Source organism: Drosophila novamexicana, unplaced genomic scaffold (genome assembly GCF_003285875.2).
Source record: "Drosophila novamexicana strain 15010-1031.04,08,12 unplaced genomic scaffold, DnovRS2.1 tig00000193-arrow-pilon, whole genome shotgun sequence".
In the NCBI taxonomy this organism is placed as follows: Eukaryota; Metazoa; Arthropoda; class Insecta; order Diptera; family Drosophilidae; genus Drosophila; species Drosophila novamexicana.
The window spans coordinates 9,026,567-9,048,249 of record NW_020824787.1 but is presented as its reverse complement, the minus strand read 5'-3'; the positions used below and the strand labels follow the sequence as shown (position 1 = coordinate 9,048,249).

Below are 21,683 nucleotides of genomic sequence, written 5' to 3'. Positions count from 1 at the left end.
TTCTGTTGAAAATTGTAAATAAGTTTGCAGCTAATAGAAAAACTACTTATGCAGCATATGTTGCCTGGCGATGTGCATGGACAATAACTTAACAAACTTGCAGCGCATACGAAAGAAAAACTACAAATGGGAAATATGAAATGCAGAGGCAGCATTAAGAATTTTCTCGTTGGCATCGTCATGCATTGAAATCAGCAGCTTGTGGCACAGCAACAGCAGCGATGCTCAAATGCTGAGGCACAGATACGTCTCTGTATCAACAGACCGAAGCACAGCACAGCACAGACACACAGACGCGGGCGCGCACACACACACACATACAGACAGACACACAGAAACGTACACGTACAGTCACATATGCGCAATGTGCGTGTCTTGTTTGCCGGCACGCTTTTTATTTATTTGCTAATTAACGCGCTTCCTGTGCAGCAGCCAAAGCTTGAGCTGTGCGGCAACCGACAACAACGCGCCGTCGATTTTCTCTTGGCAACTTGTTGAAGGTCGTTTGGGCATATTACTCATACGCAGCATGGGCCGCAAGTCACCTGGCAACCGCATTTGGCGCCCACATTAATAGACCATTAGCAGGCCACCCATCCCAGAACATTCGCACGTGATCTGAATGACAAATATCAAAATCGAACCCGAAACCAAAACCAAAACCGACTGCAGGACTTGGGACAAATGCCTCAATTGTTAATTAAGCAAAAAGGTAGAGAAAGGTCGAGAGCAACATGCTCTTCAGGCAATAAAGATAATTTTTTTTTTTTTATAAAAACTATATTATATTTTTAATTCTAAACTTGACAAGGCATCATCTTATTAGCAACAGCTGAACTTATGCAGATTTTGAATAGAAAAATCGCACATGAAACCAACCAATAAAAATGTAATAATTGCAATAAATACTTGCAATTGCATAAAATCAGTTGTAATATAATAATTAGAAGTTTCGTTTTGGCAATTTGAACGCATTGCATACATCTTTATATAATTGATGTGCCCACTAATTGGCGGCTTCACACGGTTTATGCGCATTTATGTGACTGGCTCAGATTGTCTGGCTGTCTTGGCTATATATTGTATATGCAAAGTCGGCAGTTTGTGCCGCCGCCGGATCGAATCGTTAGCTTGCTGAGCTTGCGGTTTCCTCGACCCGCCGCCGACTCGCGCGACCACACAAATTGATATTCAATGTACGACTTGCCCGCTGCCCGCTGCCCGCAGCTGTGGTTCTGCCTCTGAGCTTGCCTTTGTGTATTTGTATTCGTATTTGTATTTGTATTTGTATTTGTATTTGTATTTGTATTTGTGCGACTTATCAGTGAGAAATTTCATTCATTCATGTAAGTCAAATTAGTTTCGCTGCCGTTCTGAATCGTTTAATAATTAAGTTTAATTTTAAACTGCTTAGAGCGCATTTCACGTGTTCGAGTGACGCAATCGAGGCACTGGATTGCGTGTAGCCTTCCAGTGGGTGCTGCCCAGTTGCAGTCGCTGACCCAACCAAGTGGGCACAGCCAATGAGCGCACTGCACGCCGACTTAAATGAATGATTCTATCCGGAAATTTGTGTGGTACGATTTTCTCTGGCACGCCTGTCTGATGCCGGTCGGAGGCAAATCGATTCAATTCCCCAATTTTGCAGTAGCTCAAATAATTAGTATTTGCCTCAACTTTATCAGAGATTTGCCAAAATATTGCCATCGGTCTGGACAGATAAAACAAGAAAGAACATCAACTAATTTTCATCTTATTTTAATAAGTTTACGAGAAAATTGAATCCATTAAAATGTAGAGCATTTGCGGTTATCTATTGCAAAAAATATTTCTCCTTTATATCCACTTAAAATTATATAGAATTTTTAACAGTTTTTAGCTGCATTGCCATTAAGGCACTCCTTTAGACATTCAAATGTGAACAGACTAAAATAATAAAGTATGCTAATTATGACCTCAGTCTCTAAATATGAAATTATACATTTCACAATTGCACAAGTGCAATCCATCAAGGGTGCACCGCGACAACCTAGTCTCATATTTTACCCACATTTGCCATTCTATTCTATTCTTCCCATTTTGCCCACAAGCTGTGGTCAGTATGTTTCCAAATAAAATGCGCAAAAAGCCCGACAACAGCTGTAGAGAGACAACAGCGGCAACCGGCAACGAAACCAACAAAATCTGCGGCGAAATTCGCACGTTCCGAGTGTCAGTGACAGCGGCGACATCGTACGCTGTCCAAGTCTTTGACACTGTTTGCCTCAGCACTCAGATTTAGATACAACTCCAGCTCTAACTCTAGCAGGAAACTTGCGTGTTTATTAAACAACGATTTCGTTATTGCCAAAAAGAAAAAAAAATGCCGCAGAGCCAAAGAGTCAACAGCCACAACAATTTTTGTGGTTTGCCACGGTGTTTGTAAATGTTTTGATGTTTGCAGCGATCCAAATTGTTTCTGTCGTTATTGTTGTTGATTTGTTTACCTAACTGCCAGCAGCTGTCCGAGTGACTGTCTGTTATTGTAAGCGGCTTCATTGTTATGCCTCTAAAAGAATGACCACACGTTTGTTCAAATTCCCAAAAACAAATACAAACTAAAACACGTGCTGAATTTCACAGTCCAGTTGAAAAGTTATTTTGTAAATAAACATAAAGTGCACAAAGTTAATCAAAATTCACGAAAATGTTTATAATTGTTAAACATTAGAATGAATTTTGATAAAAGCATATGTATGTGTATAGATAAGAACATCACGTGACACCAACCGAGTAAGCTGTTCAGTTCAGGTCTAAGGTCTGCAAAACACATGCAATCCTCTTGCGGGAGATTATAAGCTAAACAATTACACTAGTTGACAAAAATTTGGACATGCCATAACTTCGAATACTCAGCAATTTCAAGTGTTAACAATTCGCCAATGTCGCAAAATTGTAAAGCACGCGCTCTTTGCACAAATGAAATGCTTTATAATCCGATACCAATTCATTAATAAAACAATAAAGTGCTCTGGAATTAAATGCTTGACATGTCGATGCCCTGTAGCTGGCTTTAAAACAGGCGAGTTTAAGCGTTTGAATTAAAATAACATTTAGATATATTTCCTTAACGATGATAGGTTTGATAAGATCTTAAAATTCTTGGAAAATATTTTGGACGAAGGTATCCAAAAGGTAAAATTTCATACTGTTTTAGAACTTACAAAGAAATCATATATTCTACGATCTGTACTTTAAAAATATAGAATAGACTTACGAATTTTGTAATTCCATATTTCTATGGAATAAAACTTATGCTATTGAATGGTTTCCCTTTATTTTTTTGAGTCAAAATTAAAAATGCTTTGCAGTTATATAAAAAACAGGCAATCAAGCAAATAAACACACAAACAAAAATATGTTCAAATTCTGGCAAATATTTGTGCATATAAAAATACGAAATAATTTATTGAAGTGCCGGCAACTCAAGCGGCAGCTGCTGGTGCAATAGCTAGGTTCCGGGAGTAAGTATCGGAAGGCAGCGGGCATGCCTGTGTATGCGTGTGTGTGTGTGTGTGTGTGTCTGTTTGTGCAATTAAATACGAGTCAAACGGCTGGCAGGACTTTTAATGATGATGGCGACATAAACACCGCTAGTTTCGCTGGCTTCATATGCGCTGGTCAGTTGATTAATAATGCTGCCGAATGTATGAGTGTGTGTGTGAATGTGTTGCGTGTGTGTGTTGTGTGCACATGTTGACATAATTGCAACATATGAACAAATAGCGGCTGCACGCAGTGCGTAACGAGCTTTTGAGGCCCGAAACGTGCTCGAGAGCAAAAGTGGAAATGCTTGTTGCCATCTTTAATTGCAATATGCAAACTGCGCCAAAAAGTAGGCAAGCGTTTTTTCCGCGTTTCCATATTTACAGGGCCGCCCAAAAATATCTCGGCATACAATTTTAATTAGTTTTGGCAATGCCTTCTTCCATCGAAATGAAAATCTGACAGCACAACGCCGAGTCACGCAGACGGGCTGAGCATGTTTATCAAGACTATGATGATGATGATGATGATGGAAAGAAGCCACCATCATTTGACTTTAAAGTCAGGTTAAGGCAACAACAATCCAAGAATAAATATATATCTATAAAGTTACACATATAACTGATGTTCGCTCATTTTGGCAAACATATGCGAAGCGACATCGCGTCGTCAGCGCCGGCGTTGATTATTGTCAAACATTGACCGAAGAAAGCATGTGGAATAGCATACCCGGACAGTTCTTGTTGTTGTTATCCTGGCTGACGCTGTCATCCAGCATTTTAACAACAACGATCGTTCTGTGAAAGTCAATATTAAGAAAATCAAACAGAAAACTAGCAGAACTATCCCAACAAAATGAAGTAGTTCTTGATATACCCTACGTTTTTTTCTGGGATTATCCGCATATTTCGCTTTTTGTATTTAAATAGATATTTATTTTTAAGTGCGAAAAATGGTTCAAAAATCCTTAAATCTTTTGTCAAATAATAATATAATAAGCTGTTATATAAATTAATTAAATGATAATCAATTTAAATAGATAACTAAAGGAATATGCCCAACAGCTGTAGAGTGTAAACGGGGACTCAAACAGACAAGATGGTCAGGACATTTGTACTAGCTTCGGCTCGTAAAGTCAAACGATGCGAAGAAGCTGCTCGACAGGCACACACACACATATACATGTAGACACACACACACTCATACACACACCCTCCCGCACACCTACACATGTGGCTTTATGTGACAGTCAGTAAAGAAGGCATTCGCCAGCCAACAGCTGTCCCGATGCCCCCTTGCAACCAACTGGGCGCTATCTACAAAATTTTATCGCCAAAGCTCTCACTGCGGCTTTTATTTGTCAAACAAAGTATTTTTATTGGCTTTTTAGCAGCTCTACCGCCTGACAGTGGCACGAAGACGCGGCACGGGGACAGAACAAGAAGTAGCATGAACGAGTAGAACAGCCCGGCGCGTGTTTGTTGTCTGCTAAATACTCGACACTTGGTATGTGATTGAAATAATGCCAGGCGATAATCCGTGTCTTATTAAAACGGTTCTGGCAAGCGTGTCAGCAAGCACGGATTTGGGTTTGGCAGGTGCGCCATCATATGTTGCAGCCCACATATTCCCACCATACCCAAATTGACCCAAAACCAATTGAAAATCAGTTGCTGTGACATTTTGACAGCCGTTTGAATCTCTGGCCAGAGTTGGCCTTTTTTTCAGTTTATTAATTGAATAGGCTATTTCTGACATGCATATATTGAAAGAAGTAAGGAATCAGTATAATTTATTAGGTAAAGTTAAAAGGAAAATGAAATACCCTAACTGTTTAAAGAGTCCAGTTCTTCACTTGGTAAAATAATGGAGAAAATGAAATAAGATTAGGACAAGTAAATTTTATCTTCTGAACATTTTTTGCAGTTTAATTGGTAACCTTTTTTTTTAAGGTAAATTATTTTTGACTACTTAATAAAACTCTGTATACATTTTTAAATTTTACCACAACTAAGGGTATATACATTCTGTCACGAAAACAATGGCGATTTGATTCCCTTATTTAAAATACAATTTATCTCTAAACACGACAAGCTTGATTCAAAATGTAACATGCTCAATTCTTGCCAATACTTTGGGCAACGCAAAGATTAAGGAGGCTCAAAAACTGATAAGGGTCACCAAATAAGCCTATTAAACTATCAAACGCAGCTATCAACTCACAGAGGAGTAACCTTTAAATATGCAAGCGAACATGTTAATAAGCCAGCGGGTTATCTGCAAAATCCCATCACACATTTCAGACCTAATAATCTACCACCACAAATCGCAATTTTCACTGGCATGATTGCGAAAAGAAATTAATGTAACCCAAACAAGTTGCAAACCTCAAAGGAACATCATTAACAAATATGCGAAGCTGCTGCTGCGAGGTCTCATACAAAATGCATAATGAAAACTTGCGTACTCAAAGCGAATGGCTGTCAAGTTTTGGCTAACTTGTGTTATGCCCTGAAATTAGTGGCAGATAGCCGAGCACGCCACATAGACATGACGGGCAATCAGCGGGGCCTGGGAGGCGGATGACAGCAATGTTTGTTATTAAAATGCGTTAACATACTGAAAGGCGCATGCGATTAAATCGCGTGTTACGCACAAGAGTCACAGAAGCAAACTCGGAAATCCAATCAGCTCTATCGGCACAGCCAGCAACAAAGAGGCTGTGGGCGTAACGCCCGAAAATTAGGTAAATTACCGCATGTGTCGGTTACCGGCTGCGGGCACACACCGTCTACACCAGTTTTAGCCCAAATTCTCGCACCCTCACACTCTACTTTTATTTTTTACCCGCTGCGCGGTGTGTGCCAAAAACAATGCCGGCGAAACCGCGACAGGCCGCAAATTTAGACGGCGCCGACAACCCGATGTGGGCGGACACGGCAGGGGCGGGCATCTGAGTTATGTTGCCCATTTTGGCCCAGAGCAAACAAATATCGCGGGCGTGGCATTAAAATTTCGATTATCCAAAGCAAAATGGCAGCACAATTTAATGACTGATTTGTGTATTGTTTGCCATGCAGTCAGTTCAAAAAGAAATGCTTTAAATTTGCGCACACTTCGTGCTCGTTTTGCTAAGAAAAGAAACAACAAACAAGTGGGCAAAAAATGTCGGCATCAAGTTTACTTTTCATTTCGGGGCTGCCATGTTTATATATATATAATATGCTGCCGGCTATAAACTTAATTTGCTGATTACAAAGTAACCTCATCGTCATAATTTATGGTCCTAGGTGATAAGGGGCAAATGGGCGCCGTCGCTTGACCAGCTCTGAACACTCTCGCAATCCTCTACAACAATTGAACATGATGTGCACAGAATAATTAAAGGCCAACTGTGGAAATTTATTTAAGACAATATTCAATCTCTACGTCATGAGAAATATACAAATATATATAGTAGCTTTAACATTATTTATATAATTGAGTACTTAAGTATTTCTCATCAGCATTTATGTATTTTTGTATATTTTATTTATCACATAAGATTTACAAATCTATAATATCTGTGTACCAAACTTTTATCAAACCATTTTTTTTTTTTTGGCATATACCCTTGCCTGACAAACGTGGCTACGTAATCAAAACGCCCAGCACTTACGTTCACCTTCACCCACAGCAATAAAAAAAATCAGAAAAACAAAAGAAAAAAGGCTGACAAATAACCGACACGACTAAAAAATACTCTGTTGTTGAGCAAAATTGTAATTTTCATGCTACTGGTAAAGGAAAGCCATCTAAGCCCCAAACAATTGAATTTCCAGGAATACTAATATTCTATAGTTTTCGAGGAACCACTGATAACAAGTCGAAGTAACCTTTAGTAACTAAATAAGTTTACTGATATTTTCTTTAGACTTCCTAGGATCTAACTTCGATGCTCCCAAAGCAACATATATGTCTATATTAATTATCTCAACAATATCATGATATCCTCTGTTAGAAATTGAGGATGTGGGAGGTATAGAAAATGAGCAAACCACAATGAGGAACCCGTACACAAGGAGCTCTGCGCCATTTCCTTTAGCTTGGGGGCCTGTGGCGGCAAAGGACAACAGAGACAACTAATTACCCCGAAACGGGTCGTCTGTTTAGTTATTGTGAAGTCATGAGAGCATTTCACACACATGGGTCAACAAGAAAACAAAAAAAAGTAACCATACGGCACACATGGATGGATGCTATGCATTTTAAACTACCAAATTAGCAAGGCGACCAAATATGATATACGAGAATGAGTGTATATGGAATATTTGTGCATGTGTGTGTCTGTGAATTTTAGTTTGTGCGTCTGTATGAATATAATTTAACGCGCTTTCACGACACTATATATATGCCTTGCTTTAACACACGCTCCATTACAGTTTTCAATTAAAAAAAACCAAAGCAATTTTAAAAAGGCGCACGCGCCATTTGTATGCTTGCGCTTTTAAACAGGGTATATGAACTGTTGGGCAATGTTGACCAAGTTGGAAACAACATACAGCATTTAGTCTGGGAAAATATGTAATTGACTAAAGTCAATAAATGATTGATTCCTAATAAACTTTTAACTTTTTTTAGCTTAAGTGTTAGTACATATTTAAATAGGGCTGAGTACTATATTTTATACTTGTTTTAATTTTATGTTTTTAGATCATTTTAACCACGAATTGATATTAATCTTATAGTACTATAGCTAACTTTTCATTAAAAATCGTAATATCTAAATATTAAAAAAAATAAATCAGAAAATTGAAATGAAAATATTTGTAAATTATTTAATATGCACGTCAGTTTTTGATTATTCATATGGAAACACTTCGTTAAGTGTATGTCGGTTTCGATGCTTTGATATTAGTTTTAGCTCTGTGCTTTGCCATTTATTTATTTACGCTAGATCCCAGGTGACCGTTGGCTTCACCTGAACCTACCCATAACCCCAGCTGGCGTAGCTTTTTTTTTTTATTTAAGATAAAAACGTAGCACTCGCCAACAGCGACAACAGCAACAATAACAAGCTGAACAGCAACAACTGCCACTAAACTGCTAAAATATGCAAGCACAAATATTTGTTTCTTGCTTTGTTTGTTTGCTTGTTTGTAAAACTAATGAAATTTTTGCAATATTAGCCAACCGGCTGCTGACCCGCAAAAGACAGCAAGAAACCAAAAAGAAAACTTGACCCCGCAATGGCAACAAAAGCAAAAATTAAAAGAAAATACAACAAAAGGCGGCGAAAAATTAACGCCACCTCTGACAAAAAAAAATAAATGTATAAAAATATGTATATGTATGTATGTAAACGTGGGCAGAAAAAGCAGAAGCCAAAACACAAAGCCAGCGGCCGCACTCGGAGCGCCAGTCAGAGATTATTATGTCAAGTCACGTTTATGAGCGTAATTTCGACAAGGGAACCCGGCCACCAGAGCAGCTGTAGCTGTCTCTATGTATGTACGTATGTACGCCTGTATTTATGTGTAGAACACCAAAATTCCCCCCAGGACCCACGTAACTGTGTCCGGATGCTGCTTGTTAGGACGACATTGCAGCAGTTAAGTCACAGCCCGCGGCCAGTCAATAAACCGTTAAAAAACAACTTGAAAGACAGTAAGGATATCTATATTTGGGCAGGCTTTGCTAATCTACTGCACAGTTCAGTGCATTAACTTAATGCCTTTGGTATGTATATATATATATATATATATATATATATATATATATATAACGAAATCTAGCAAATTTTACAATACTCTGAATTGTTGCCATATTTGAAAGTAACCAGTAACTAGAAAAAAAGCTAAGTGATTAAACATTCATGTAGAAATATGGCTTAAAGGTTCTTTTGTGAAAAAATATTATACCAAAACTTAATTTTTCCCCGAACACAGTTGCAAATAGAAGAGGAATCTATGAACGAATCGTATAGACTATGTGTCTTTGTGGGGTAGGAGAGAGAAATGTTTGAAGTATGACTAAGTTATAATATTCTTTACAAGGGTATAATAAGCTTCAATTCCAATTCTCTCTCTTCCCCAATATTTTGATTATTACAATTTTCTAATTTATGCTCGTATTTGAATATTTAATTATTATTAAAATTTCGCAACCTTATCAATTGATTTGATTGTCGAATGGCGCCAACGCTGCCAGGGCAACTTTTCGCACTAGTACCTCATATTTAGTAATCTCTCTCAGAGGCAAGTTCTCGTACCGGATGATGCAGGCCTTTTGCGCAAGATACAGGGTACCAATAAAAATACCGCCATCAGTTCTGGCGCGGCACACGTAAACGCGTTCGTTCAAGGCGCTTGTGCCCACAGAAACAGCATTCTTTTCCCTGAAGCCATCGTAGCTGCGCACCCATTGATAGCTGACGGTCTCATTGGCGACCAGCAACTCGTAGGAGGTCGCCTGATTAGCTACTGCTTCGGTATTGAAAGTGGTGTATCCAGTCTCGGCTCTAACACGGGCTGGCAGAATCGAGCTTGCATAAACGATGCGTCCCACGTAGTTATCATATCCGTAGGGATCAATACCGCCCAGTACAGCGTTTTCGGGGAAATTGGCGGTCTTGTCAGAAAGGACCCAGTTATCCGTATTGTCGTATACTCCACAACTAATTGAGCCCAAAAGCTGGGCAAAAGTCAGCGCACAAGCAATAAGTTTCGTAGGAGAATACATTGTTTTAACTGTCCGGTAACCGATCAAAGACTGTTGTGAAGATTGTAGCTGAGGTTGGGACTTATATATGCTGTTGATCCGTATGAAAGGGAATCACTTGCTGATAAACACAAATGTTATAAATCTTTTGAAAACTTGGGGTTAACTTTTTGGCTAATTATTGATTAGATATGGCAAAAAAACTGAAAAGTTTTCATTACTGATTAATCGTTTGTTTAAAACGTCAGCCAATAATAAACATTGATAACTATTAATAAAGCTGGTATGATTTTTACAGTTGTTAAGAGAAGAATAATTTAGGACCCCTGGAAAAGATTACAAACGGAACGTTTTGTGCTGACTGACTGAACGATTGGTGATAAACTCTCAGCGTCAATCATAGGAGCTAAGAAGCTGGGGTATGCTTTGGTGATAATTTGACCATGGCTATGCTTAACAGAGTAGAATGGCTACAGATGCACGCTAACAGTTTGCGAAAATAAGGTGCTTTGCTCACTTTTGCCATCAAGCGGTGAGTGGGGGAACTAAACATTGGAATTGAACTGCTTTAAATAAATTTATTTTCCATGTTTTCCTATAATCGAAGGTAAGCAACGTGCAATGTTTTTCAATGTTTTATATTCCATGTGCTATGTATGTCCTATGTTCTATATTGCATGTTACATGGCATATGTTCTATGTTTTATATTCTCCATTTTCTATATTTTTTCATGTTCTATGTTTCACGTTTTACCATGTTCTATGTTCTACGTTGTACCATGTTCTATGTTCTAACGTTTTACCAAGTTCTATGTTATTATTTCGATGTTTCATTCCATAAAGCTTCGACTCATTCAGCTCGTCCTTGCACTGCTTTCACTTTGCACTGCTTGAATGTGCTTTAAGCTTGCAGCATACATACTCTTAGAAGAGCTTTTACAAAGCTTTGAGTTACTATTCTCGAACCCTCATTTAAAATATATAAGGACTTACAGCAAATACAAAATCTGCCCCAGAGAATAGAGTGAAAGAACAAAAGACATTGCCAGCAAATGCTTTGCATATGTCAAGCCAAGTCCAGAGCTCTACAGTATGCACCAGACCATAAACGGCATGCAATAAACAAAAATAAAATGCATTGCATATATAAGAGAGCCAAATGGCATTTTTTATTGAATATCCTTATAAAGTCGCCTCAACGAATAGCGCGACCAGCAAAAGCGAGGTAGATCGAACAGACCAAAATAGCAAAGCTCAAGGAGACTAATTATTGAGCAGCCTAGACAAAGCTGACAAATAGCGCCGAAGGAAACTGAAAGCAAAATCAAAAGAATTTTAAAAGATACGACTTGAAATTGATTCCTTACAAATTACACAATCTTCTGTGTCTGACACGTTTCTTAGATATATCTCATCTTGAGGGAGTCTCGAATGTTACTTCAGAGATAATATCTTGAGCGTGAAATAATATCACCGTATTATGGTAAGAACGGTGAGATCTTAAAATTTTAAAATGTATATCAAAGTTAAAACGTCCTAAAAACTATGTCTGCTATGCTTACAATCCCAAAAAGCCCCACGTCTTAACCTTAGGTAATCTAACCTAACTAGATATTCAGAGGAAGTATACAAATTATGCTATTATTTTCGCCTCTTGAAAATCTTAGAAATTTTCAAACAAAAATATTGAAAACTTTTCCCATGAGGTAAATTTGATAATAAAGTTCACATACCGATCAAGTCCAGCCAGCTATATATAAGGCTTGTCCTATAGACCAGAATAACATTTTTTTCGTAGTAGACATTGAGCAAGATTGAACGGTTACTTCCGTGCGCAGAATCCTTTGCACGGGCATTTTTCACATGCCTATGTCGTGCAGTTTTATGCACATCGGTTAAGAGCGTCAGCGACTTGCAGTTGTGCAGGCAATCGCAAATGAGTCCCGATACATTCTGGGCCACATATGAATGCTCCTCAGGATGTTCGAAATTCTTTAGCAGATGATTGTGGGCCGCCAGGCAGGGCAGATCCTTCAACCTGCAGACGACATGATTGGAGGGCGGAAAGAATATATCTAATGTGCAGTTGCAATAGCGCAGCATATAAAGCTGCTGACATTCAGCCAAGCAGTTCTCCAACATATACTTGAAGCCCAGTAGGGTCTGGAAGTGATCGCTCTTCTGCTCGTAGTCAAGCAGGCACTGACGCTGCACGCTCGGCAGACCATAGGTGGCCTCATCGTAGAAATGGTAGACAGCCCTGATACCAACGTTAGTGTCCGCATCAGGCACCAAGCTTATTGGCAGTCCAGACCAAACACCTGGTTCCACAACGTCCAGCTATTCGATTGAAGGATCCACAGATACACACACTATCAGAAAGGCAACTACGGACTTATACGCACCACAAAACCCTTGGGCTCCCGATTACCAGGCGCATGTAGGGCCTCATTTAGCAGTAGGCGGACAACAATACCCGTACCCCTGTCCGTCTCTGCACTAGAACGTTGCTCCAACTCGTTGAAGGCGAGACAAACGCCCTGCTGTTGACGTCGTTGTCGAAAGAGTTCACAGCAATTACGAGACTGCGTCTGCCAGCGGCATTCGCTGATCAGCTCCTCGCAGCGCCAGGCCATCTCGCTTACAATCTGAGTAAAGTTTAGATGATTGAGCGTTTCCAAAGGCTGGCCTTGCAGCGCCTCAAAGACATCCAAATGTGAAATGCTGAGTGCATCATAGGCGTTGAGCACACGCTCCAGCAGAGGCTGTTGGGCCTCGCTGATGTTGTAGCGCTCGCCTATCTCAGGCAGACGTGACCAGTTCAAGCGGTTCTTGTTGCAAACGAAGATGACCGGAAATGCAATATTCCGAATGGGCCAACGCGAGTCCGCGACAACTGTTTGGAAATGCTTTCGCTGGTGTCGCTCTGCCAGCAGATAAGTGATCAAGATGAGCACTATTAAGGCACACAGTAGCGCCAGTGTCCACAGTAAACTGTTAATGTTATCGGAACAGATCAGTAGATTGGATCAATAATAGAGCTATCTCATTTCGCTCACCGCATGCGGCGTCGCATCGTTGGCCAAAACAGCTGATAGAATCCATGGATATGCGAACCACTGGTGTAGCGGCTGAGCAAGTGCATCCAGGCGGTCTCATAGTTTGACTTCTGGTACTGCTGCCATACTCCGGTCAGCTGTCGATGCCGTTTCACTTTTCTCAGTTGCCGGATATGCATTTTGTGTTCGCCAAATGAGTAGGTCACGCCTTTTATATCGTGCCGCTCGGAATTCGGAACAGTATGCCCTCGTAAGTAAGGGTCTATTATCAAGGTAATGGCGTTTGGATTGTCAGCTTGACGTGTAGTCAAAGTTCAAATTTGCAACAGGGAACGATTTTGGATATATGGTCAGACAAAAAAGGTTGATACGTTTAACACTTTATACTTTTACACCATAAAACTAATGTTTGTTAGTCTCCACCTCAGTTATAGTAGAGAGTAAGCTTATCGGGAAAACTCGTTTAATGGTTTTCTAGAAGAGCATGCATAAATGCGACTTGCTGATATTAATAAATTTCCCGCTTATCGCTGTTTGCAAATCATTTTACATTGATTGTATTCAATTGGCTTGACAAACAGTTTGTCCAATTAGCTTGACATATATATGGACGGATATAGGGTACAACTCAAGTCCCCTGGGCGGGTGGCAAACGCTTTGTCATCGATTGTGTCTGACGACTTGACCTATGCGGCAAGTTGTCGACAACGAGTTTAATAGGCGTTAAACACGTTAGTGTCCCGGCTATTGCTAAGTATCTAATTAGCCAAAACATTCCTGCACGCAGTTGCGCTATAAAAGCACCAAAATGGGTTTGCAACTGATTCAGTTGCTCGCCAGCCATGACGCTTGCATATTATCCACCGACGCGTTCCCTGCACTTGCATCAATCGCGGACATTACCACGCCGCTATGCATCGCTCCGTCAACTGGGTCAGGCTGCCTGGCAGCTGGCCATGCGCTTTGGCAAGCGGACAACGATCCATGGTCTGGACAAGCTGCTTGCCGCACATTCCAGTAGCTGGGAGCGCTTCATCTGGCTGTGCACGTTTGTCTGTGCGTTTTTGGGAGCTGTCTATGTGTGCCTTATACTGTCCCAGCGCTACAACGATGGCAAATTTCAGACTGTGGTCGATAGCACGCGTTTTCCGGTTTACCGCATTGCATTTCCGGTCATCACCATATGCAATCACAATCGCCTCAACTGGCAGCGTTTGGATCTGGCTAAATCCCGTTTCATGGCCAATGTGAGCGATGCCGCGCAGCTAAAGTTGTTTGAGCGTATTATCAGCAGCTACGATAGCATGTCCTTTGCCCACTTTGAGAGCTTTGAGCAGCTGCGTAACGAGCCAACACAGCAGCTGAGCCATATTAACTTCAGTCTGGTCGTCGACCTTATGTCCTGGACCTGTGATGAAATGTTGACCGATTGCAAGTGGCGTCAATTCCCTCAGAATTGCTGTGAGATTTTCTCGAAAAGACGCAGCAAGAACGGCTTGTGCTGGGCCTTTAATTCTCTGGAAACCGTCGAGGGCAAACGCATGCAGCTCCTGGATCCATTATGGCCCTGGCGCACCGGCTCTGCTGGTCCTTTGAGCGGCCTATTTGTGCGTGTGCTCATGCAACCGGATAAACACTGGCCGGGTCGACGCAACGAAAAGGGTATCGATGTCATGGTCACAGAACCGTATGTCTGGCACAAGGATCCATTTCACATACCCGCCGATACGCAAACTACCCTCGAGATTGAACCCACAATTTACTTCTACGATAATGATACACGTTCCGTGAGCTCCGATCAGCGTGAATGTGTGTTTGATGTTAGTTTTCTATGTTTTACGATTGCAGTATCGTTTTCAGGGTAGCTGCTAGTCGATCACTCTCGGCCAATCGACAACAAAATTCTTTCAATGCATGTAGTTTAATTTTTAGTATTATTTCCCTTAAGTTTTAATCTATTATTTCTACTTGATATATATAAACATTTAAAGATTAACTTCCAATATTCTCATTCAAAAGTTACTTGAAATTGAAAATATTTCAGACTTAAGTTTTTCATTTCCACTATCCAATCTGCCTGCAGGACGAACGCAATAGCCGCGACTTCAAGTCATTGCTGGGCTACATTTATATGATTGAGAATTGCCAATCGGAGTGCCATCAGGAGTACTTGGTGCGCTACTGTAATTGTACAATGGATCTGCTTTTTCCGCCGGGTAAGCACGTACGGCTTAACCGCAAAACCGACTTGAAATTTTGCTCCACTTGCAGGCCAGTATCGCTCGTGCCGCGCTCCGGACTTGGACTGCCTGGCGAAAAACAATGGTGCGTAGCAAACATGACAGACTATTTCTGTGGCGAGGGCCACTTCTAAACGCTTGCGCCACACACTCACACACAGATAAACTGCTCTATTCGTATCAGCCGGGAGAGGAACGTTTTGTGCGCAACAATTATGAGGGCATGGTCTGCAAATGCTTTCGCAACTGTTACTCGCTCAACTACATCAACGATGTGCGTCCATCCTTTCTGCCGCCGGAAGTGCTTGGTAATTCATCATATGTGGATCTGGATGTGCATTTCCGTTTTGAGACCATGATGGTCTATCGCACCAGTTTGGTATTTGGCTGGGTCGACTTAATGGGTTAGTAAATGACAAAGGACACAATGCAAGCATACTCGAAAGTCACTCGTTCAATGATCCACTTTATATCACTCTTGCAATTTCAATCTTTGGCTGAACGGCTAGAACGTGCTTCCAAATTCATTCATAATTTTACTTAATGTTAATCCTTTCTTTACTATAACTATTAAAGAAAGGTTATTAATATTTAAATATTTTAAATTAACTATACACTCCTACATAATTGTTTGCAATTAAATTTTTAAGTTCATTTAATTTGCACCTAACTTTCTAACATTGACCTTGTCTCTGGTTTAATCCATTATCTTTTAGTCAGTTTCGGTGGCATTGCTGGACTTTTTTTGGGCTGTTCGCTCATTAGCGGCATGGAGCTGGCCTATTTTCTGTGCATCGAAGTGCCCGCGTTTGGCATGAGGGAGCTGCGTCAGCGTTTGCGCGCCAGGCGTGGCATAGACACGGTGGCTGCCACGCCCACATTGAATCTGCGTCAGAATGTGCCCAGTCAGCTGGAGCAATACATAATGCACCTAAAGGTGGAGCAGGCGCCACAGAAGGCAACAGCTCAATTTCAGAAGTGGCAACGCCAAACGTTTGCCCATAAACATGTTATTAGCAAATGAATAATGTGCACAAATAAAATATATATTTGCGCTTAACTGGTGCGAGTTCGACCCCCCCGGTCTGCCCAAGTGGCTGCCAGCAGCCGCAGCTGGCAAGCCAACTAAACAAATTGTGCTCATTTTTCAGGCTCGCAGTGTGCCTTCACAGACACGGCAGCCCCAGGACGACCTGGCCGACTGTCTTGCCGTCGCCCGGGGCGGGTAGGGGGTTAAGGTTGAGGTTGCTTTCGGTGTCGGTGCCGGGAGTTCCTGCTAGCCGCACGTTGACAGCTTCATTGCCAGACATTGTTAATCAAAATTGAGGTTAAGTCGTGCTCCCAAGCGGTGCGGCTGGCCAACTTTTGCAGTTTATTGAGACATTTACTTGACTTTCTGAGAGCCGAGCCGGGGCCCCAGAACCCCTTTGCAATTAAGCATAGTTTGTTTGTTTGCGGCTGTTTTTGTTGTTGTCTGCGGCAGTTGCGGTAGGTCAGGCAGTCATGAGGGCTAGTCCATGGGGTACTTGCGACAACGCTTCGCTTTAATTTCACATTATTTAGTTTTCTATATGTCAACGGGGCGTATGCGTAATTTTATTTATACTGCGAATGCAACCACGCGCACTTTAAATATATACACCACATGAATTGTGAATTGTGCGCCCAAAAAGGCACAGCAGGCAATCATTTTTCATTTGAATGTGGCGACGACATTATTATATGCTACGCAGGAGTTTTTTCCGTGAGTATGGGAAGTAAGTGAACTGTTTGATGCATATTTACGATACTTCGAGCTACAGAAAAACGTGAATATTCAAATGTTTGGTAAGGATTGCAACAGATACGCTGTAAAGACAGATGATGTTGGGCAAGGCAAGAATGCAAACAAATATACGTTAATTTAGTTATAAGCTAAATTAGCACAATCTTTCAAATCTTTAAAAAATAATTATTTGTATATTAATTATATGCAAATAATAATAAATAGTGCATATCATAATGATAAGAATAAGAATAATTTTAAATACTAGATCTTGTCTGTATTTAATTTAGATGAAATCTGAATTAAATAATCTTCATAAATAAATGTCGACTCTTATAATATGTGTTTCTTTTTTTACAATTGTTATAAACTGAGATGCTCAAACTTTATAGGGTACTCGTAAATATTGCACATACGCCCCGTAACGTGTGTTGCCTCCATACCCAATAACAAGTCATATAATTTTCGTTGTGCGATCAAGCAAAAAAATAAAAATGTTTAAGAAAAAATGTAACCACATCAGACCTATTGAAATTCAATGTCTGTGTATATGTGAAAATGTAATTGATTACCAAATTAGCTGCGCACGAGCAGTCAAAAATCAAACGAGAAAAATATGGCCAACAACTCTTGAATATGTACTATAAAATATTATCACATTTGATTTATGTCATCGAAGCAAAATTTACCCAATGACAACAAAGGAATATACTGAAGTCAGCTGCCAGCCAGGTAAGCCAAGAGTCTCCACGTCAGCCAGCCAGTTAGTCAGTTGGCAAGGCAAGTTGAAGTTGTTAAAATATTTGCGCTGTCAGTCGTTATTTGGCATAGTTACGCTTAACTTGTCAAATTGTGTTGGCTGCAATTGAGGGGAATGCAGCGCGGCGGCAGCAGGACACGAAGCTAAAGAAGAATTTCGCCTGAGGCCGCCTAATAAATGTCAAAAGCGAATTCAAGTTGGCTTCACGCCAACGGCGGCTGTCAAAGTGGCAAGCGTTTAACATATTCATGACATAATCTGACAGGAAGGCAACACATGTGCCACAAAGCATGACGCAGATGTTGACTGCAGTAGAACTTCTGACAGTTTACCCATGACGGATGGGTCTTAATTTGATAAAAATGTGCGCTAATGTTTAACAATTAAAGTAATTAAAATATGAAACAAGCTACATGCGAATATGACACACAGACAAGTCGAGTAGGCCAGTCAAGAGTTTGGTAAGCTGGTAATTTATGCCAAGTACAGTTGGCCCAAAACACATTTACGCCTAATTGATTTACAGCAAGCAGCCGGCGTCGGGCACACAGCTGCCAGGGCGTACATGCAACTATGAATATGGTAATGCGCCGCCTCTGGACTTGGGCCGCCCATAATTGCAAGCACTTGTTAGTTAATTAAAAATGCAAATAAGCCCCGCTTGTCCATTGAAAGTTTTGCAGTCACTGACTCATTTGTCTCATATGTGTCCTCCATCTGAACGTTAATCGAGCGCGACAGATTTCCCAATTTAAACTTTACCCATTGCTAGACAATATGCAAATTTCAGAAAATAGGCAAACAACTTTCTGTTGCATGCAAGCAGGCGCAAGTGCTGAGGACAGGAGGTGGGAATAAATGCTAGGGAATCTAAATAATCTTTTAGATACATTTAAGAATTGAGCGTAATTTACGCAATTTTTTCATTAATGCTTTTGGGCTTGCTCGATGTTATTTTATGAAATAATTATTATTAATATACATATGCAATTTTAAATACTCTCTCCAATTCAAGCAACTTCTTTTTTTTTTAAAGAAAATAAACTTAAGCTTAGTATTCGCTTTGGAAATTCATTTCAATGCCTTTCTCTGAAAGAAGTAAAGCATGGCTGAAAATGTATGCATCTTCCGTCTAATGCTTTGGCTGGTCCCAAAAATCAAACGAAGTTTAAAGGCAGCGCACTAAACCAAAAAGGGACGCTGTTAAATGACCAACTAATAGTCCTTTGTTGGCCCAGCAGCTATTTTGAAAAATCGGAAAAAAATGTTGACCAAAAGTTGTCAGCCAACGCGTTGACGCGCACCAGAGGTCAATGTTAATGGTGCCGTTTTTGGAGCAGACAGATGGGAGTTAATTACCTTGGAAAAGGGAATTAAAGCAGCAGGCAGACAGGTAAAAAATGAAGTAAAAGACTGACAAACTGACAAAAGGTAACAGCTTAAATTCTGGCTGACTCATGGCCAGGCAACTTATTATGCCCAAATCTTGTCGCATCTTTTGGCCGAGTCATCTGATGGAAACTTTTAATTAAAAATGTCCCCAAATATGTATGATATATTTGCAATAAAAGCGTATTTTCCCTAAGGTATTGAATAGCCAAAATCAATAGCTTTTGACCAAGTCGAGTAAGACGCATTGCTTCAACTGCGGACTAACAAGCCAAAGACGGGGCAACGTGCATTTGACCTTAGCAATGATAGCGTATATAAGCCCCGCTCGATACCTGGGCAACGTGGTCCAATTATTTTGTTTCACTGGAGCTGAAAATACGCTACACGCACAGCCGCAACATTTAATAAGCCACACGACACCAGACGATGAGAGTTTCTATGGAAACGGAAACAAGTTGTGTGTCTTGTCACGAGTGTCATGAATAATTATGCTACTAGAAAGACATAATACGTGCAGTGCAAAAAATAAAGACCGAACTCCAAATACCCAATCTTAATAACCTGTATTACTGTGCCTAGAGCATACCAAAGTTTCTGTCACAGCTGGTTTACCTTCCGACTACGCCTTACTAACAAGCACACATGATTTATGATATGTAGGTTTCAATGAAAACAACTTTACTTATGCTTTTGTACTTCTATCCATCCATCAAAATGTCTCCAGCTGCTCGAGAACGGACGACATCAAAAGCAACCACCGGCCGCAAAGTAGTCCAGGAAATATGTGCTCCTTGCTGTTTCTATTAAAATATTATTAAAAGCATAAAGAAGGGAGCTGTCGCGTTGACAATTCGATTGTTACAATATTATTGCATACTTTGTGGCATATTTGGCTTATGAGCAGGCACTTTCGCTGCCTTATCGGCTTTGGGGCAAAAGATTTACTTGATGAAGCTGCACTTTGATGTCACACAAAAGAAAATTGCAGCCAAATCTAAGGCAGACGGCATTTGCCTTTGAAATATCGCAAGCAATGCTGCCATCAAATGAAATATCAAGGACATCTGTTACAGAGACGAAAGAGATGCTGGCGAATCAGCTTCGCATGTGTGTGTATATGTGGGTGTGTACTCCCAGTGGACGCAAAATTAACTCTTATTTCATGCAGACACACTCAGGCAAGAAAGTGGAAGAGCATGAAAAGAGGATGTAAGAAAGCAGCAGCAGCAGCTAGGAAATTGCACAATAAGCCAAAGAGCGGAAAGTTGGCGTTGTAATGCCCGGCGCTCAACAATAAAATGCAAATGTCACTTTGAATGTTTCTTATGGCAAATAAAAAACAGGGTCACTCTCCTGGTTGTTTCTGGAGGAAAGCTTTGACAAATATCTATAGGAGAGAATTAACGCGAAATAGTTTTAATATCTGAATACCACAAACTTTGTACGAGTGAGCACAGCTTTTGGCTCATTCAAGATATGAATATATCTTAGCTATTTTTTTCAGTCCGAAACCTTTTTTATATTGACTTAGCCTATTTTAAAGACATCTATGTTGCTAAACAAAAAAGATAAGCATACAAGAGCTTAGGTTTCCAATGCTGATAAGATTTGGCTTAAATGGAAGCGGCATAGAAAAACTAATAAATTTGGTGAAAAATATCTCCATAAATTATTTTTCACACATGAGCTCAATGTTCGACTGATCGTTTATATGGCAGAGATATATTTCGTACATATGGTACAATTCTGAAAAGATATCTTATATATGAGGAGCAGTGTAAAAACAAAAAATGTCGAGCTTAGTCAAGCTACCTGGAAACGTAACTTTCTATACAAATTACCAAATGCTACTTTAGGAAGAAAATATACTTTTATAGAATATAATTTATGGATTTTTAAAATATGTGTTCCAAATATCTAATAAAATTCAGAATTTACATTTACATTCACCCTGTATTTTGCAAATGTCACGCATAAAGAAAACTATGCTCCAGCAATTTCCTGCAACAATTTTTCTCAACTTTTTAGCCGGACAGCGATTAAAGGCTTAGAGCACTTCAATGCCATGGCAAAATGATAAAATTCAAATACGATTTCCCTTGCATAAATCACACACCTACGTCAGCAAAAGTGTTTTCCATTTTTTCTTTTTTTTTTTTTATTACTATGTGCCCGTTGCCCTTGACACTTTTGCTAAATGATGATGATGTAGGCAACACAGTCGAAGACAGTCGCTAACATTC

At 40.2% G+C, this 21,683-nt stretch overlaps 3 protein-coding genes across 3 annotated transcripts; 1 reads left to right on the top strand and 2 right to left on the bottom strand.

Moving 5' to 3' along the window:
• Positions 1-9,584: 9,584 nt before the first annotated feature.
• Positions 9,585-10,245, bottom strand: LOC115759341. Its single transcript, XM_030700260.1, has one exon. The coding sequence runs from the start codon at positions 10,243-10,245 to the stop codon at positions 9,676-9,678; it is 570 nt and encodes a 189-aa protein (XP_030556120.1). The 3' UTR covers positions 9,585-9,675.
• Positions 10,246-11,393: 1,148 nt separating this feature from the next.
• LOC115759340 (pickpocket protein 19) lies at positions 11,394-13,462 on the bottom strand. The gene is made up of 4 exons (XM_030700259.1): positions 13,284-13,462; positions 12,630-13,218; positions 11,958-12,564; positions 11,394-11,536 (listed from the first exon to the last, which is right to left on the bottom strand). The coding sequence occupies exons 1-4, from the start codon at positions 13,460-13,462 to the stop codon at positions 11,394-11,396; spliced, it is 1,518 nt and encodes a 505-aa protein (XP_030556119.1).
• Positions 13,463-14,125: 663 nt separating this feature from the next.
• LOC115759339 (pickpocket protein 19) lies at positions 14,126-16,547 on the top strand. Its single transcript, XM_030700258.1, has 5 exons — positions 14,126-15,103; positions 15,367-15,499; positions 15,555-15,608; positions 15,685-15,927; positions 16,240-16,547. The coding sequence occupies exons 1-5, from the start codon at positions 14,126-14,128 to the stop codon at positions 16,545-16,547; spliced, it is 1,716 nt and encodes a 571-aa protein (XP_030556118.1).
• The last annotated feature ends 5,136 nt before the right edge of the window (positions 16,548-21,683 follow it).

What these genes read in the sequence shown, in the direction of transcription:
- LOC115759341 (XM_030700260.1), bottom strand. Translation starts at nt 10,245, where the DNA reads ATGTATTCTCCTACGAAACTTATTGCTTGTGCGCTGACTTTTGCCCAG.
- LOC115759340 (XM_030700259.1), bottom strand. Translation starts at nt 13,462, where the DNA reads ATGCATATCCGGCAACTGAGAAAAGTGAAACGGCATCGACAGCTGACC. An exon ending in GGGAGCCCAAGGGTTTTGTG is followed by an intron (nt 12,565 to 12,629) that starts GTGCGTATAAGT and finishes TCAATCGAATAG; the next exon opens with CTGGACGTTGTGGAACCAGG. An exon ending in TAGCTGGCTGGACTTGATCG is followed by an intron (nt 11,537 to 11,957) that starts GTATGTGAACTT and finishes TTTTGCTTTCAG; the next exon opens with TTTCCTTCGGCGCTATTTGT.
- LOC115759339 (XM_030700258.1), top strand. Translation starts at nt 14,126, where the DNA reads ATGACGCTTGCATATTATCCACCGACGCGTTCCCTGCACTTGCATCAA. An exon ending in GGATCTGCTTTTTCCGCCGG is followed by an intron (nt 15,500 to 15,554) that starts GTAAGCACGTAC and finishes CTCCACTTGCAG; the next exon opens with GCCAGTATCGCTCGTGCCGC. An exon ending in TGGCTGGGTCGACTTAATGG is followed by an intron (nt 15,928 to 16,239) that starts GTTAGTAAATGA and finishes ATTATCTTTTAG; the next exon opens with TCAGTTTCGGTGGCATTGCT.